We start from the raw sequence: 18641 nt of genomic DNA, 5'->3' as shown, positions 1-18641 counted from the left end.
GTGAAACTTCCACCTTGCGCCATCCCCCCCCAGCTAACCCCACCCACCGCCCCCCTGTGGCAGCTAACCACATCCATGCACCCCTCCCACTCGAGGACCCCCCCCACGGCAGCTAACCCCACCTGCCGTGGCAGCTAACCCACCCCCCCACCTGGAGAGCTCCCCTCACAGCAGACACCCCCCCTTGAAAGCCCCTCCTCCACGGCAGCTAACCCCGCCCAGGGAGCCCCCACCTCAGAAGCTAACCCCACCCCCCTCCATGGCAGCTAACCCCACCCACCTTGGCAGCTAACCCTGCCTCCCTCTGTGGCAGCTAACCCTGCCCGGGGTTAATAAATTAATAAATCAGTCTCTTCCATGGCACTTTTCATCAGGAGAGCTCAAAGCGCTTCACAATCTTTTATGTATTTATCTTCATGACACATCAGTGAGGTAGGGCAGTGCTATTATCCCCATTTTACAGATGGGAAACTGAGGCACAGAGAGGCCAAGTAACTTCCCTAAGGTCACACAGGAAGTCTGTGGCACAGTCTAAAAAATTAAGTCCTTTTTATTTGTCTTCTGTTTTCTGAGCCTTTAAGTTACACTTGCTTCATGTTTTCAAGCTTTTCCCTGCAACCAGGAGGGCTAGAAACTTACATTAAAAAAAAAACCAAACATTTGCACCTATTCTCTTGATTCCAGCAGCTGAAGCTCTAGAAAAACCACCAAATATTGCAAGATTTATAACAGAATTGCACAAGATAGCAACACTGATTCACATAGCAACTCCTGAGCAACCATCCCGGGTGCTGGAATGATGTTTATAGTGGGGGTGCTGGGAGCCATTGAAACAAACTGTAAACCCCTTCAAGCCAGGTGTTGCTGCAGCACACCCTCCCCCTGCACCCCTAGTTCCAGTACCTACAGCAACCATCACATAGTAATAATTCCATTAACATAAGAACTGGGTCAGACCAAAGGTCCATCTAGCTGTGTCCTGTCTTCCGACAGTGGCCAATGCCAGGTGCCCCAGAGGGAGTGAGCAGAGCAGTTAATCATCAAGTGATCCATCCCGTCGCCCATTCCCAGCTTCTGGCAAACAGAGGCTAGAGACAGCATCCCTGCCCATGCTGGGTAATAGGCATTGATGGACCTATCCTTCATGAATGTATCTAGTTCTTTTTTGAACCCTGTTATGGTCTCGGCCTTCACAACATCCTCTGGCAAGAAGTTCCACAGGTTGACTGTGCGTTGTGTGAAGAAATATTTCCTTTTGTTTGTTTTAAACCTGCTGCCTATTTGTTTCATTTTGTGACCCCTAGTTCTTGTGTTATGAGAAGGAGTAAACAGCACTTCCTTATCTACTTTCTCCACACCAGTCATGATTTTATAGACCTCAATCATATCTACCCTTTGACATCTCTTTTCCAAGCTGAAAAGTCCCAGTCTTATTAATCTGCCTTCATACGGAAGCCGTTCCATTCCCCTAATTATTTTTGTTGCCCTTCCATACTGGCCTCCGCTGGATTTTAACTGCTGACCATGGGGTGAGACTGTTTAGCTCATTTTGGATCTACTGATTCCTCCTGCATGTGTTGCTTTGTATTTTGTTTCTCATTTTGATGCAGAACATTTGAGACAACATGGAAAAATGGAATAGACTAAACTATTGAAACACCATGGTCTGTACTACGCAGATCAGGCTTAATGCTCATAATGAGCCCTTCTGATGTTAAAATCTATGGGTACATGTACACTGCAGCTGGGACACGCTTCCCAGCATGGGTAAGCTTTAGCAGCCAGGGATAGTTCAGGTGGCAGTCTGGACTTGTCACCTGAGTACATACCCAGGGGGTCTGAATGGATTTATCTTGCGCTACCCTGAGTACTATTTTTAGCACACTAGATCGAGCTGATCTAGTCCATCTCTGTCTATGCCGAGCTGCAGTGTAGATATACCCTATGTAGATATGAAATAGCTGTTCGTCCATGTCTACAATTTCCTTGTCTCCTGAAGCACCAGGAATAGTTCAGACCACAAATCTCTCCCGGGCAGCCTGAATTATATCATTTGTATATAAATAATTGTAAAATCAAGTTAAACAAATACACACAGTTGATTGTCTTCTGCAGTAATGAAGGGAACTAACCAAAGGTGGAATTAACTGAACTCGATAACATCCAGATGATGATCAACTTGTGTTACACAGAGACACGAATAAAAGAGAGCTGCAAATACTGGAGAGACAAGGTGGGCGAGGTAGTACCTTTCATTGAACCAACTTCTGTTGGTGGGAGAAATATCACCTCACCTACTTTGTCCCTCTACTATCCTGGGACCAACATGGCTACAACTACACTGCAAACATAGATACAAATATTCCCACTTGTGGAATCGTCCTTCAATAGCCTATACGAACTATTCTTTATTAGAGGCTGTGCAGCTAAAATGTATGTCTCAAGGCTGCAATCCAGGAGGGCGCTGTTCCTGTTAGAAACGAGTGACACACAGGACTGCTGGCAAGACACTGATTTTTATTTCCTAGTCCCAACCTAGTACAAAACAGAATCCCCTGCCCCATGACAAGTGCCAGTATCTGCTGCTTTCAGTGGTGCTGTTAATCTTCCTATTTTTTCCTTTTGAAACTCAAATACAAATAAAACATAATACTGTCCCAAAACAACCACCGCCAGCTAATACAGCCAGCTAGTAAACTTACAGTCTAGATGGGGGTCAGAACAGACAAGTTATATCAGGCACTACTCTTACACTACTCACTGCCCAGATGGATGGTATTGAGCATGCATAGCATGGCGTCCTCTGTACAGAATCCAGTCACACACAACTTCATTCCTTTAATCCCAACATTAAATGCTTGGAAGTTCCTGGCCTTTCACTAGCTGGCCATCCATCTAGAATCACTCTCTCGAGCTGCTGTCATCATTTGTCTTATTCTGGTGACAGTTTTATTTTCCAGAAGTAGGAAGCAGCTGAGACATATTTACTTCATACTCCTGCAGCTCCAGGCTTTCATAATTTATAGGCACTCCCAAAAGCATGTCCACTATGAAAAGCTCCTGGTGAGGCCTGTATTTTATATTTAACACGTCCTCTGGCAATTTTGTGATTGTTTCCAGAAGCGAAGGCAGTGCTTTCCTCCATAGCTTCCTGGCCCTCAGCAGCTGCACTTTGGATGAATTGGAAAGGACACAATAAGGTGTTGTGGAAGCTGAAAGAGAGAAGACTGTGGTAATCAGGACTGGAGACTAGTGGCGCACAGACGAGAGTTTCGGATGATGGGATAGAACAGAAAAGTTTTTAAACATTTATTGAATATGATGAAAGAAAAAGCAATATTTAGGCACGGTCTGGATGAGCAGAAAAGTGAAATATGAGGGGCCCAAAATCACCCAAAAATGTTTCTGCAAGATTTCACAGAGACGTTTTTCACCAGTTTTGCACAGCTCTACCAGACTGAGACGCTTTCTGTCAGATGAGCACCGACCTCCAGATTACATCAGAGAAATCATCTTTTCATAAAAGCAGCGAAGAGTTCTGTGGCACCTTATAGACTAACCAACGTATTGGAGCATGCATCAGACAAAGTGGGTATTCACCCATGAAAGCTCATGCTCCAATACGTCGGTTAGTCTATAAGGTGCTACAGGACTCTTCGCTGCTTTTACAGATCCAGACTAACACGGCTACCCCTCTGATACTTGACATCTTTTCATAATTATTATTTGTAAGGTGGTAGTACCCAGAGGCTGGAGGCCGGAGCAGAGCTACACTATGCATGGGGCTATGCAAACACAGACAGAGAGTCCATGCCCCAAAGAGCTTACAATCTAATTAGAAAGAAAACATAAGTATAAAAAAACGATAGGAGGGAAGATGGAGAAGCGGGGATGAGGGGAACAATAAGATCACATGGTCATGAACATTACATTCAACATGGGCAAACAGAGGACAGTACAAACTAGTAATATATACCCTTGGTACTTCAAAAGGGCAAATTTTCCCTAGACAAAGGAAATTGGTTGTGATGAGAAATTTGAAGAAAAATTGAGAGTTCTTTAAGAAGAGTTTATTAGGTGGCCAAAAAGCCACAATTCTACAATCAAAAAGAAGATGACTTTGGCTAAAAGGCCATCCTGGTTCAGGGTGAATTGAAGGCATCAATTAGAAATAAAAAATAATATACACTATAACAAATGGGGAAAAAAGGGGACTGGATAGCAATCAATGCAAATTAGAAGTTATGAAGTGTAGAAAATTGATAAGGGAAGCTGGAAACATCCATAGCTGACATGAATCAGGACAATAAGAAGGAGTTTTTAAAGTGTATTAAGAACAAAAGAAATCCAACAATAGTATAGGCCATTACTAGATAGAGATGGTAAAATGGCTAATAATAATGCAGAAAAGGCAGAAGTGTTCAATAAATATTTCTGTTTTGTATTTGGAAAGAAGCAGGATGATGTACTCATATGATATGAGGATGATGGAGTACTTTCCAATCCATTAGTAACCAAAGAGGATGTTAAACAATATCTCCTAGGGATAAACATTTTAAAATCAGCGGGCCTAAATAACTTGCACCCAAGAGACCTAAGTCTGGTCCGCTGATGTTAATTTTTAATAAATCTTGAAATATCAGCAAAATTCCAGAAGTCTGGTGGTGACGTTGTGCCAATATTCAAAAAACGCAAGTGGGATGACCTGGGGCACTACAGGCGAGGTAGCCTAATGTCAATCTTGGATAAAATAATGGAAAAGCTGATACAGGATTCAGTTGATAAAGAATTAAATGATAGCAATATAATTAATTCCAGTCAAGATGGATTTATGGAAAATAGGTCTTGTTAAAAGACACAATATCATTTTTTGATGTGATTACATGTTTGGTTGACAAAGATAATTCTAAATATAATAGACTTTTGTGAGGGGGTTGACTTAGTGCCACATGACGTTCTGATTACAAAATTAGCACTGTACAATAGCACTAAAACACCAGTTAAAAGGATTAAGAACTAGCAAGCTGACAGAGCTCACAAAGTAGTTGTCAATGGTGAATCATCATCACTGAAGGGGAGTGTTTCTAGCGGGGCTATCTAAGGATTGGCACTAGGCCCAGTGCTATTTAACACATTCATCGGGGGTTCACAGGAAGGACAAGATCCCTCTATAATGATTCAAATACATCAAAGAAACAATAAGAGCTGTGAGACTGTGGCCGCCTGGACCCTTTGAGGGAATGGAGGTGCAGCTCCTTCACCTTCTCCGGGGTGCAGTGTGTGTCTGTAGCGTTTCTTCCCCTCCATTCTCTGCCAGGAGCTGTGAAGGGGTGTTGGCTGCAGGGGTGGTTTCTCTGAGTCCCTGTGGAAGCGGTTTCCCCTCCGTGAGGGAAGCGAGGAGGGAGTTTGGGGCAGGACAACTGCATTGTCTATTGTGACAGACCCAGGCCACTGGGGTACAGGAGTCTGGTAGAGGGCAAATATACTGGTCACTGGCTGAGTAGTTTTCTATTTCCTGAGTGACCAGAGCAGGGGCTGTACTAGAGTAACCAGGAACCTGCTAGAATCAATTCAGGCAGACAAGCTGATTAGAACACCTGCAGCCAATCAAGGCAGGCTAATCAGGGCATCTGGGTTTAAAAAGGAGCTCACTCCAGTCAGGGACAGGGAAGCCAGAGGAGAGGAAGTGTGTGTGAGGAGCTGGGAGCAAGAGGCACAAGGAGCTGAGAGTGAGAGGGTGTACTGCTGGAGGACTAAGGAGTACAAGCGTTATCAGACACCAGGAGGAAGATCCTGTGGTGAGGATAAAGAAGGTGTTTGGAGGAGGCCATGGGGAAGTAGCCCAGGGAGGTGTAGCTGTCATGCAGCTGTTACAGGAGGTACTATAGACAGCGGCGATCCACAGGGCCCTGGGCTGGAACCTGGACTAGAGGGTGGGCCTGGGTTCCCCCCAAACTTCCCAACTCCTGATCAGACACAGGAGAAGGTGACCCAGACTGTGGGGAAGATCACTGAAGTGAGCAAATCTGCCAATAAGTGCAGAACCCACCAAGGTAGAGGAGGAACTTTGTCACACTATGGTCTAGTCTACACTACCACGCACAGATGCAGCAGCGCTGCTGTTGTGCGTATGGTGAAGATGCACTGTGTGATGGGAGGGCACTTGCCTGTCAGCATAATTACTCCACCTCTATGAGAGGAGGGACTATGTTGGCGGGAAAGTGTCTCCCGCCGACATAGCAGGGTGTTGACAGTGCTTTAAATTGATGTAACTTGCGTCGCTCGGGGGGGGGGAGGGGGGACTTTTCATGTCCCTGGGCGATGTACGTTACATTGACCTAAGTGGTAGAGTAGATGGCCCTATGTCTGGGCCCTTTGGTGGATTCTCTGGTGTTTGGCGAGGGAGTCTTTCCGCCGGAAGCGTTTCCCGCACTCTGAGCAGGTGTAGGGCCGCTCGTCCGTATGGATCCGGAGGTGGGACATCATCTGCTGCTTCTGCCGGAAGCATTTCTCACACTCTGGGCAGGCATAGGGCCTCTCGCCCGTGTGGATTCTCTGGTGTCTCCTCAGCTTCTGCTTCTCCCTGAAGCTGAATGGGCACTCGGGGCAGCGGAAGGGCCTCTCATCCCTGTGGATTCTCTGGTGTGTGGTCAGCTCCTGCCTGCGCCGGAAGCTCTTCCCACAGAGAGGGCAGCTGTAGGGTCGCTCCCCGGTGTGGATCCGGCGGTGCGGAATCAGCTGCTGCCGCTGTCTGAAGTACCTCCCGCAGTCGGCACACTGGTAGGGCCGCTCACTGGTGGTGTGCTCTCGCCGGTGCTCTTGGAGGTCGTGCCTGTGAGCGAAGACGTCCTTGCACTTGCGGCAGGTGAAGACCCGCCCCTTGGCCTGGCTCCCCTCAGAGCCTCCCTCTCCCACATGGGTTTTCTGGTGGACCCTGAGCACCTGCTTCAAGCGGAAGCTCTTGGAGCACTGCGTGCAGGGGAAGGGCCGCTCTCCTGTGTGGATCCGGCTGTGTGACACCAGCTGCTGCTTCTGCCGGAAGCTCTTGCCACAGGTGGTGCAGGGGTACGGTCGCTCCCCTCTGTGCATCTTCTTGTGGGTGCAGAGATTGGCAGTCTGGCTGAACCTCTTCCCACAGTAAAGGCAGAGGTAGGGCTTTTCCCCTGTGTGGATCCTCTGGTGCCTCTTGAGGTCCTGCTGTAGCCGGAAGCACCTCCCACACACTTGGCACTTGCGTGGATCCTTTATCTCATGGACGCTGCGCTTGTGTCTGCTAAGGTCTTTCTCTCCTTTGAAGCTCACTTCACATATGTGACACGTAGGTGGGCTCTGGCTCATCTTCGGTCTCTCCTGCGCAGGGAGCCTCGGAGGTTCCTGGCCACCCCTTTCACAGTCCCTTGGGGTATCTGGCTCACTCCTCGCCGAGATCCCCTGCAGCCTCAGCGACCTGCGCTGCATTTGGCAAGTTTCTTCCTGCTCCGGACTCTGGAAAACTCTCTCTTCTGACCCACTCGGTAAAGTCCTTTGTGGCTCCAAGTTCTCAGGCCCTTCCTCTTGCTGCTGCTCCTCAGTTCTGCTCAGGCCTGCATCCTCTGGAGAAGAGAACCCAGACATTACTTCGTGTTTTACTCCTACGCAGTGGGGGAAGGGGTTTCTATGGCAGAATCATCTCATCCGCAATGACAGGGGATACCCCTAAAAATGGGATACTCCTACAAAAATCAGTTGTGAACAGATGCTTAACACAATTAATATTAATGACAAGGGGGAAAGATCTTGGGCCAAAATAGGGAGAGAAGAGGTTAAAAAATATTTGGATTTTAGATGCATTTAAGTCAGCAGGGCCTGATGAAATTCACCCTAAGGCAGAGGTGCCCAAACTGTGGGATGCACCCCCCTAGGGGAACAAGGAGGAAAATTCAGGGGAGCAGCAGGGCCCAGGCCAGCCCTCACGGGGGGCAGGGAGGGCGCACCGCCCAGCCCCGCTCTGCTCCTAGCTCTGCTCCAGCCCCGCCACCAGCCACAGCCCTGGCTCCTGGCCCCAAGCCCGGCCGTGGTGCTGTACCCGGCCTTGGCCCCGCTCCTGGTCCCAGACCCACCCTCCACTGCGGTCCCAATCTCAGCCCCCTTACCTCTGTCCGCATACCCCACCCTGGGAGCCGTGGCCCCGCTCCCGGCCCTGGCTCCAGGGGGGCGGACAGAGGCAAAGGGGGGTGCAACCCTGAAAAGTGTGGGGACCACTACCCTAGGGTACTTAAGGAACCAGTTGAAGCACTCTCTGAAACATTAGGGATTATCTTTGAGATCTCATGGAGGATGGTGAGGACCCAGAGGACTGGAGAAAGGAAAACATCGTACCTATTTTTAAAAAGCTGGGAAAGGAGGGCCTGGGGAACTATAGACCAGTCAGCCTAACAGTGGAAAAAATTATTAAACAATCAGTTTGTTCAAACCTAGAGGATAACAATGTAAGTAACAACCAGTATGGATTTGTCAAGAACAAATCATGTCAAACTAATCTAATTTCCTTCTTTGGCAGGGTAGTTGGGCTAGTGGACAGGAGGGACGCAGTAGATGTGATATGCCTTGATGTCAGTAAGGCTTTTGACACAGTCCCACATGACATTCTCATACGCAAACGAGGGAAATGTTGTATAGATGAAATTACCATAAGGCGGGTGCACCACTGGCTGCTAAACTGAACTCAAAGAGTAGTTATCAATCATTCGCTGTCAAAGTGGGAGGATCTATGAAGTGGGGTCTGCAAGGGGCTGTTCTGGGTCTGTACTATTCAATAATTTTATTAAATGACTTGGATAATAGAGTAGTGAATATGCTTCTAAAATTTACAGATGAACTCAGGCTGGGAGAGGTTGCAAGCACTTTGGAGGACAGGATTAGAATTCAAAATGATGGTGATAAATTGAAGAACTGGTCTGAAAGCAGAGAGATAGCATTCAGTGAAGAGAAGTGCAAAGGACTACACTGAGGAAGGAAAAATCAAATGCACCAATCCAAAATGGCAAATAATTGGCTAAGTAGCACTACTGAACAGGGTCGTGCAGTTATAGTGGATCACAAATTGAATATGATTCAACAATATGACACAGTTGCAAAAAAGGCTAATTTCATTATGGGGTGTATTAGCAAGAATGTCGTATGTAAGACATGGGAGGTAATTGTTCCCTCTACTCAGTACGGATGAGGTCTCAGTTGGAGCATTGTGTCCAGTTCTGGGTGCCACACTCAAGGACAAATTGGAGAGAGTCCAGAGCAGAGCAACAAAGATGATAAAAAATTTAGAAAAACCTGGCCTATGAGGAAAGGTTGAAAGAACTGGGTATGTTTAATCTAGAGAAGAAGTCTGGGAGGCAGGGGGTGGGGGAAACTGATAACAGTCTTCAAATATGTTAAGAGTTGTCAGAGGATGGTGACCAATTGTTCTGCATGTGCCCCGAGGGTAGGACAAGAAGTAATTAGCTTAGTTTCTACAAGGGAGATTTAGGTTGGCTGTGAGGGAAATGTTTCTAATTCTTAGGACAGTTAAGCACTAGAACAGGTTATGAAGGGAGGTTGTGGAATCCCTGTCACTGCAGGTTTTTACGAACAGGTTGGACAGATCCCTGTCAGGTTTACCTGATCCTGCCTTAGCACAGGGTGGCTGGAATAGATAATCTCCCAAGGTTCCTTCCAGCCCTACATTGCTATGATCCTCAGGCACTTACTGCTTTGGTTGGAGCCCTGCCCTAGGGTAATGCTTTGAGAGACGTATGGGAAGGGTTGGAGAGTTCTGGAGAGCCTGGGAGTGGAGACAATAGGTGAAATTCAGTGGAGTTGCACCAGCAGGGACTTGGTTTAACCCTTGAGACAGAACATAAAAGGCTGCCATTTTTAGGACCTCTGAAAGGCAAGCAGGAGGTGATCATGCCAGTGATTGGGGAGGGGCGGAGGGGTCTGACACTGCACTGGGAAGTAGGATTGGTTGGGATTCTGACCTGGAGCAAGATTTCTGTCCAACCCCGCTATTAATCCTGGGAGTGTGCTTCCTGTTGCCAGCTCCCCAGCTTGACCCTGGGCCCAAGAGTTAGCTAGTGGAGGGGGTGAGCTGGCCATGCGTGTTTGTGGTTTGACACTTGCCAGAACAGCCCTGCTTACGAAAACCATGTGGGAGAGAGACTGGGGCAGCAGCCTGCGACAGTGGCACCTGCCCCAGCTCTGGGGTCTATCGTCAGAACTTGTGGATCTAAAGGCAAAGGAGGTTATAACTACTCACCCAGTGAGGTGCATTCCAGCCTCTCTCTTTCCTCCCGCTGATCCACGACCCACGGCTCTTCCCCTTGTTCGATCCGGGATAAAACGTCAGGCTTGGTGTCTGCATGGCCTGTTTGTGGGGATGCAGATCAGAGGATGTAATAGTTTGGACTGCCACCATGGGATGCTTGTTACAAAGCCGTGTGAATGGTCTGACATCAGTTCCCTCCCTTCGCTAAAAGCATTGTGTATTATGAATGGATTTAAAGCATAGAGATCAAGGTATTCCCACTTCCACCATCCAGCTGCTCCTTAGAAATGGATGCACCCTTTGCAGTAAGATCCCAATTATGTCGCTCCTCTGCCCTTAAATCACTCTCAAAAATCAAACTTTCTGATTACAGCCCAGTCCTCTGAATGACAGGCTTGCAGAAAGCTGTGGCTGCAGCTAGCTTGGCGTATGTAGCTTGAAACCATTACACCTTTGTTTTCCTTCACGTTTTTAAGACCTCTGCCTCTCTGCAGGGGAGGCAGCCATTTTGCTGTCAGAGTTCCTGCAGCTGGTTATAGAGGAGAACAGCTGCAAACACTTTGCTCTTTCATGGAGACTTTTTCTTGTTGCTGTTTTCCTTTAATCTAAAATACACATTTTGGATTAACACAATACAGTTGCTTTTTGTGTGGACACATGACAGCTGGAACTAAAACCAGGAACAAAGCTGTTCAGTTTTTTGTGAACCCTCCATAATGACTTACTGTAACAGGCCCAGCAATTTAGGAAATGCATGACTGGAGGTGAGCTCCACCCTTAAAACACATGGATGAATTTTGCAAAGCTCAGAGTATAAAAAGAAAATGGACTTTTACCCAGGGAATTCAGATTGTCATAATGTTCCTTCATCACATCCCGGTACAGCTCCTTCTGCCACTCTGCTAGCATCTCCCACTCCTCCCGGGAGAAATAGATGGCAATGTCCTCAAATGTCACCGGGACCTGGAATTGCAACCGTTACTCAGCACCTTCTCTGCAGCCACCTCCTGACACCTGCACCCAAAGTCAGTGGCCACTTTATATCATTTTGGCCTAAGTTATTTGATCAAAGTAATACACTGAGTCAGTACCAGAGCGGAAACAGCAGGTAGGTGTCCTGGCTCCCAATCCACTGTTCTAACCACTACACTACGGCAGGTTGTTATTTTGAGAGCTTCCTTCAGAGCGAGCTTGAGGATGCAACATAGAATTTGTTTTGCTTTGTGTAATGCAGGTCACTTTGCTAGATGTAATAAACAAGCACTATGACATTTTGCACTGTGGCAGGCTTGTCACGTTTCTTTATTAGCCATGGGCTTTGCACTAGATTGTTTTTACAATATGCTCACTGCGCCTCTTCTGCCAAGTGAGGCTGGAGCCCTATTATGCTGAGCTCTATCCAGTCACAGAGACAGTCCCTGCCCCAGGACAGGTAAAGGGAAATGTTCCAGGATTTGTAACAGAGAGGGGTTTAGAAGCGACAGCACTAGGTAGATTAAGGCCAGTGTTGAGGTTTCTAAAAGGAAAAGGGGCTGCACAAGCTGATGTTAATTGAAATGGTTTCATGACATTATTGGTTTGAATTGATACCTAAACTTTGCAGCACTGTGATACCACATGAGAACTGCCCTGTGAAACTGAGGAGCTCAAACGCCAGCTGGAGGGTGGTGTGGGACCATTCTAGTGACAGTTGCCCCCTCTCTGGATGTCAGAGTGGGGAGCAGCCTTGGGCCCTGACACCCAAACGAACAGAAAGTTGGAAGATAACTTATTATGTGCAAGTGAAGGGCCCCGTTTTACTCCCACTGCTGTCAATGGAGAATTTTGTTCAGTAGGAGCCCAGATTCAGATGAAATAAACGAAGAACATTTATTTAAACCTACCCTCAACCAACATCGTCATTGCAAGGGGCTTTGCAGTGTGAACATGCAACACTTCAGGCCTTCTCCTTAGCACACTAGCCCCATGGGAAATGGCTCATGGGGGCCTGTCAGGTCCTGACTGCCCCCTCAGAGGGGTCCACTGTCACTTTCCATCCCCAGACAGCTCCTTGCCATGAGATCAGTCAGGCGGCTGCACTGAGGAAAATGGGATCTGGAGGCAGGGCTAGATGGGCCTCAGGGGGCCACATTCAGACCAGCCTGGCGCAGGGCAACTGGCAGACGAAGTAGCAGCTGTTCACACCAGCCCCGAATACGGCCTGTTGTCTCACCACCGCAGCACACTTCGCTGCCTGTCTCCTACCTGCAGAGTGGCCCCGGCTGGCATGTTCCCTTCAGCTTCTCCTCCCTGCATGTCGAGCGGATCCTTGCGCTGCAACAGCCGGAAAAATCCCCCCTGCAGCCCGGGGCCCTGGCGAGCGCTCGCTGCGGTAGCTCTGCGTCTCACGCGTTGCTTCTGGTCCAGCCCTGCGGCTGCAGCCTGAGAAGGGAAGTGGAGCAAGCCAGGAAGTGATCTTACTCCCAGAACTCCCCGGGGTGGAGCTGGGGCGTTTCAGAGACAGGGAAAAAATGTTTTTACAGTAGTGTCTGCAGCCGGGGCAGAGGGGTTGGTGTATAGGACAGTGGTTCTCAACCAGGGGTGCATGTGCCCCTGGGGGGACACAGGTCTTCCAGGGGGGACCTGAACTCATCTAGAGATTTGCCTGGTGTTACAGCAGGTTACATAAAAAGCACTAGTGAAGTCAGTACAAACTAAAACTTCACACAGACAATGACTTGTTCATACTGCTCTGTATACTAGACACTGAAATGTAGGTACAATGTTTATATTCCAGCTGATTTATAATTATACGGTAAAAATGAGGAAGTCAGTTACCCTTCAGTAACAGTGGCCGTGACACGTCTGGGTTTTTATGTCTGATTTTGTAAGCAAGTCCTTTTTAAGTGAGGTGTAACTTGGGGGTACGCAAGACAAATGAGACTCCTGAAAGACTCCAGTAGTGTGGAAAGGTTGAGAGCCACTGGGCTAGGAAACAGGTCTGCGGGCTGCAGAGTGAAAGGGGCGCGGTGCTTGAGAGCTGTGGAGGGGAGCAGGTTCAGAGTCACACCTGGCTGCCGGTGTGCAGAAGTTATGGAGAACTCGGAGGGGAAGGGAGGGGAGGGGGGAGCTGGGAATTACTCAAGCTGACGCTTATGGCATTAGGGAGAGAAGATGAGGGAGGCAGTATCTTTTACTGGGTCATCATCTGTTGGGGAGAGAGACAAGCTCTGGCCACACTGAGCTCTTCACACATTTTGGGCGAGATAGTGGAAGCCCCTCATGCAGAAGGAGAATGGGGAGAGGGCGTGTATGTGGCAATCATAAACCGTCTCTGCATTCATCCCTGCAACATAGCCTTGGACACGGCCCCTGTGGCATACCACAGCTGCATGGGGCAATGGGCATGCTCCCTGGAGCTTTGGGAGAGACTATGCCCCAACCTCCCCCCCATCCCATTAAAGAGGCGTGACTCCTGCTGCCCCTGCCCTAAGGCCAGTCTAGAGCTATGGCCACAGCCGGGCCCTTAATGTTGCATTGAATTATGAACTAGTCCACTTGCTTCATTAGCCAGGGGTGGCTCCAGGCACCAGCCTGCCAAGCACATGCCTGGGGCGGCAAGCCACGGGGGGCGCTCTGCCAGTCGCCGCGAGGGTGGCAGGCAGGCTGCCTTCGGTGGCATGCCTGCGGAGGGTCCGCTGGTCCCGTGGCTTCGGCGGACCTCCCGCAGGCTGCTGCTGAATCCGCAGGACCGGGGACCTCCCTCAGGCAAGTCGCCAAAGGCAGCCTGCCTGCTGTGCTCGGGGCAGCAAAATACCTAGAGCCACCCCTGTCATTAATGCATTATCTTGTTGGCTGGTGAAAAGGTTTTTCATTGGGGTGTTCCCCCTCGTGTTAAGCAGGCAAAGTAGGGTGACCAGATAGCAAGTGTGAAAAATCAGGACTGGGGGTGAGGGGTAAAAGGATCCCATATAAAAAACCCCCAAATATCAGGACTGTCCCTATAAAATCAGGACATCTGATCACTCTAAGGCAGAGGTCTCTGTGTACCAAACCCTGAACCTTGCTGAACTGTGTTTCATGTTGGGCAGTGAGTGACAGGGTTATATTAATCCCTTCCACTCTTTCCACTGGAATTAGTACAGTAGGGGACACAGGGGGGACCATCACCTGGTATAGGGGAAGGGAGACACAGAGCCCCTGGCATGGGGGGAGAATGGGGGACCCTAGAAGCAGCAGCGAGAGGCCCCACAGAACTCCAGGTGGAGGAGGGATTGGAGGAAAGTGTAGGGAGTTCCTGAAACTGGGGGATATGGGGCAGACAGAGAACTTGTGGGGCAAATGGAGAGATGCAGGGAGCCTGCAATGAACTCAGCCTATAGGAGTAACAAACCATGTGCGAGCAGCTGTAAGAACTGTATTCATTCACATGAGACATGAATGGAAATTCCTGATGCAGAAACACATTTTGGCCTCAACTTCCAAAAGTGCCCATCAATTTGGGGGCACTCACGTTTTGGATGCCCAGCCTGGGACACGCACACCTGACAGTCAGAGGTGCTGCATGCTCACAACTCCCACTAAAAGCAGCTGGAGCTGCAGCTGCTCTGCCAGTCTGGCCCTGAATTACCTCCGGGGCAGCTGGTGAGTTTTCATTGCCTGTGCAATGGCTTTTCCACCTGCATCCAACCCCGAGTGCCTGGTAGGAGGGTGGCTTAACCTGCATCTGCTTAGTTAGGCCTCAGTAATAGATCTGTGGAGTTTAAAGTCAGAAGGGTTAAGCTAGTCTAGGCCAAACCTCCTGCATAACACACACAACAGAATTTCACGGGCAATGAGTTCTAGGCGACTGCTGGAAGCTCTGTGTTCAGGGTTCATTGCAGGAGCCGAACTGGAATCTTGCCCTTGCCACGGCAGGAGCAGCAGGACCAGGCTGGCTGTGTGAAGGGCCCCCCAGCCCTTTGGAAAACCCCAACTGAATGGCCCGCATCTGGGTCTCTCACCCTGCTGGGTGCTCAGGGTCTGCAGCGCTGGTTAGCAGAACCCCACCGAAAACCTCCAAAAGGTCAAAAAGGTCAAACCCCAAAACATTCAGGCCTCACAAACTGGCAAATTCGGCCACAGAATCTTCCTGTCACTGGACATGGAGCAGCGGAGGGACACTGAGCTCCCGTCTGGATGATAGGGCACGAATAGGGGACAGCCAGGCCGTAACAGCAAGGGAGAGGGCAGGATGCGGAGGGAAGGCGAAGGCCCCTGTCACTCAATAGGCAATCGGTGGGGAGCAGGCCACACGCTGGGAGAAGGTGCAGACATAACCGGTTGCAGTCCCCTCTGCACGCTGACACCACAGGAAGGGTGGAGGCGCAGGGCTGGTACTTGTGAGAGGTGGGTTCAGTTTCCAGTTCTGCCACTGACTCCCAGGGACCTTGGCCAAGTCACTCAGTCTCTGGGTCTGTAATGTAAGAATCCTTCCTCTGTCTCCCTTGTCTGTTTAGTCTGTGAGTAATTGGAGCAAGGACTGTCTTATTCTGTGTGCGCAGCATTTAGCGTGATGGGGCTCTGATTTCAGCAGGGGCCTCTAGGCAATCCTCTAATCTAGGGGTGGCCAAACCCCAGCTCCCAAACTGTTAAAATGTGGCTCACGGAGCACCCTATGCCACTCCCCCCCTTTTCCACCGACCACATTGGGGTGAGGGGGAGCTCGGGGCTTCTGCTCTGTGGTGTGGTGGTGGAGCTAGGGGCTTCTGCCCAGAGGGGAGGGGGGCTTAGGGGCTTCAACCCTGTGGGAGGCACTTGCTGGGGCTCGGGGCTTCAGCTGAAGGGCAGCTCAGGCATCTACCACTTGACAACTACTGCAGAGTGTTTTTAGCTCATGGGGCTTGTGCAAGTACTGGGACCAGAAGCTAGAGAGAGACAAGAATTCAGACCCCAGACTAGTATATTACATAGACATGTTGATAGCTCCTTATAACAGAGGTGTTTAGATATCACCATGGTAATATTCTATGAGGTTGCTGGTCAGTCAGGAATACAGGTGAGTGACGGGTGGATCTTTGCAAGATTTTAAGAGCGGTGTAACTCCATTGACCTTTCTGGAGGTGTTCTGGCTTGGCATCTCTTTAAAGTGTGAGGTGACTCAGACATTTGACAGTTTAACATACAATTCAGCCTGGTTTAATGACAGACTGAAAACACAAAGAGTCACCAGGCATCTGACACTGCGTTATACCAAGGATTTATTTCATCTTGCTGTTACTGTAAATATAACCCAGGTCTGATGTTCCCATGAGGTTCTATACACATGCTTGCTGAACCATTATGGAAAGTTTCTTTATGTTTTGAGAATAAGGAACATTCCATATTGGGCAGCCACCATTGTCATTTCAGAAAGGACGATGGGCTCAAAGTGTGAGCTGTCCCAAGGAATTGTCCCTGTAGCTTCTGCGTTACACAAAGTCCCCCTTGTACTGCAGGGCACTGGGCTATTGTAATAAACATTGTGACCAGGTGCCTGGCTACATGTCGAATGGCTCACTCAGGGCAGACTGCAAGAAGCAGGGCAGACAATCCCCCAAAACTGGTGGTTTTCTCTATAATTAAAGTCACTGAACTGCTGCCCTGACAAACAGGTCTAATCTAGTGAGGGGTTACTGAAAATCCAGTTCACCAGATGTGAGGTTCTGCTGATCCTAAAGGATCTCTTTGTGGTCAATGTGTCTCTCAGGTCTTACCTGAATATCATGATGTCAGTCAATGCTTCGTAAACTAACGAAAGATTTATTAATTAAAGAGCTATTGAATGGTTAAAGAATCACATACATACAAGAGATTTGCAATGTTCATAGATCAGGATCACAGAAGAGGTGGAACAGACCCCAGGCTTGCAAAAGTCTCTCTCTGGTAACTGCCAAAAGATTGGAAGGTCCTCAGTCCACAGCTCCAAACACTCCTTTTAGAGAACGGGAACAGGAAAGACGTAAAGTGGAGATGTCTCCAGTGTCTTTTATATCCTCTGCCATGTGCATGAAAATTTACTGTCCCAGACAAAGCCCACAGCCCCTGTGTGTAGCGCCCCTCTCCACCTGGCTACCTCCTTTAATGCCAGTCTGTGTACAGGTTTTGATGGACAGGTCTGGGTTCTTCTGGATCCCGCCACCGACTCAGCAGGGTGTATCTTCTTTCTTTTTTTCCTATGAAATTATTTGGCGGTGCCTCCACCTCCCTCGCTCCTTCCTGGGAGGGTCACCAGGGCAGCTTGGGCAGAAAATTCTACCTACAGAGTAATCCCCACTTACTTGCCAGATAGTTGGAGACTTCCAAGAAATAACACAAACGCATCAAAATATATTCACATGTCCACACCACACTGTCCTTACATGGTTTGCTGAATGACAGGGGGCAGCCATTGGCCCCTTGCTGTCTGAGGCATCCACAGGAAATACTTACTGGGTGGGATGAGTTTGTTCAATGGCCCATGGTGAGAGTGGAGTGTCCTTAATGGGCCATGAACACCTCGCTTGCTAGCCTTGATGTCAATCTGGGGGTGTCACCCCAGGCACACAACACAGGTTTGAGATACAGATAGACAGCCGATATTCCTAACGTTAGGTACACACATGATACATGGATCTAATCAAGATCATCATACTTGATAGACTGTAACTTCTCCATTGACACCTTACATAGACTCATAGACTTTAAGGTCAGAAGAGACCATTATGATCATCTAGTCTGACCTCCTGCACAATGCAGGCCACAGAATCTCACCCATCCACTTCAATAACAAACCTCTAACCTATGTCTGAGTTATTGAAGTCCTCAAATTGTGGTTTGAAGACCTCAAGCTGCAGAGAATCCTCCAGCAAGTGACCCGTGCCCCATGCTGCAGAGGAAGGTGAAAACCTCCAGCGCCTCTGCCAATGTGCCCTGGAGGAAAATTCCTTCCTGATCCCAAATATGGTGATCAGTTAAACCCTGAGCATGTGGGCAAGACTCGCCAGCCAGCACCAAGGAAATAATTCTCTGTAGTAACTCAGATCCCACCCCATCTAACATCCCATCCCAGACCACTGGGCATACTTACCTGCTGATAATCAAAGATCAATTGCCAAAATTAGGCTATCCCATCATACCATCCCCTCCATAAACTTATCAAGCTTAGTCTTAAAACCAGATATGTCTTTTGCCCCCACTACTCCCCTTGGAAGGTTGTTCCAGAACTTCACTCCTCTAATGGTTAGAAACCTTCATCTAATTTCAAGTCTAAACTTCCTAGTGTCCAGTTTATATCCATTTGTTCTTGTGTCTACATTGGTACTAAGTTTAAATAATTCCTCTCCCTCCCTAATATTTATCCCTCTGATATATTTATAAATAG

General features: G+C 48.6%; 1 protein-coding gene across 1 annotated transcript in view; it reads right to left on the bottom strand.

Annotated features, from left to right (window-relative positions):
- Positions 1-2497: 2497 nt before the first annotated feature.
- LOC127046007 (uncharacterized) overlaps positions 2498-18641 on the bottom strand; it is a 50387-nt gene continuing 34243 nt past the window's right edge. The window contains exons 11-14 of the mRNA XM_050942906.1: positions 12527-12765; positions 11119-11245; positions 10274-10381; positions 2498-7592 (exon numbers count right to left, since the gene is read on the bottom strand). Coding sequence (XP_050798863.1) covers positions 6361-7592; positions 10274-10381; positions 11119-11245; positions 12527-12765 — 1706 coding nt within the window. The 3' untranslated portion in view covers positions 2498-6360. The remainder of the gene's footprint in view (positions 7593-10273; positions 10382-11118; positions 11246-12526; positions 12766-18641) is intronic.

This window comes from Gopherus flavomarginatus, chromosome 2 (genome assembly GCF_025201925.1).
Source record: "Gopherus flavomarginatus isolate rGopFla2 chromosome 2, rGopFla2.mat.asm, whole genome shotgun sequence".
NCBI classification, from domain to species: domain Eukaryota; kingdom Metazoa; phylum Chordata; order Testudines; family Testudinidae; genus Gopherus; species Gopherus flavomarginatus.
Note: the sequence above shows the minus strand (reverse complement) of the source record. Positions and strands in the feature narration are given on the sequence as shown.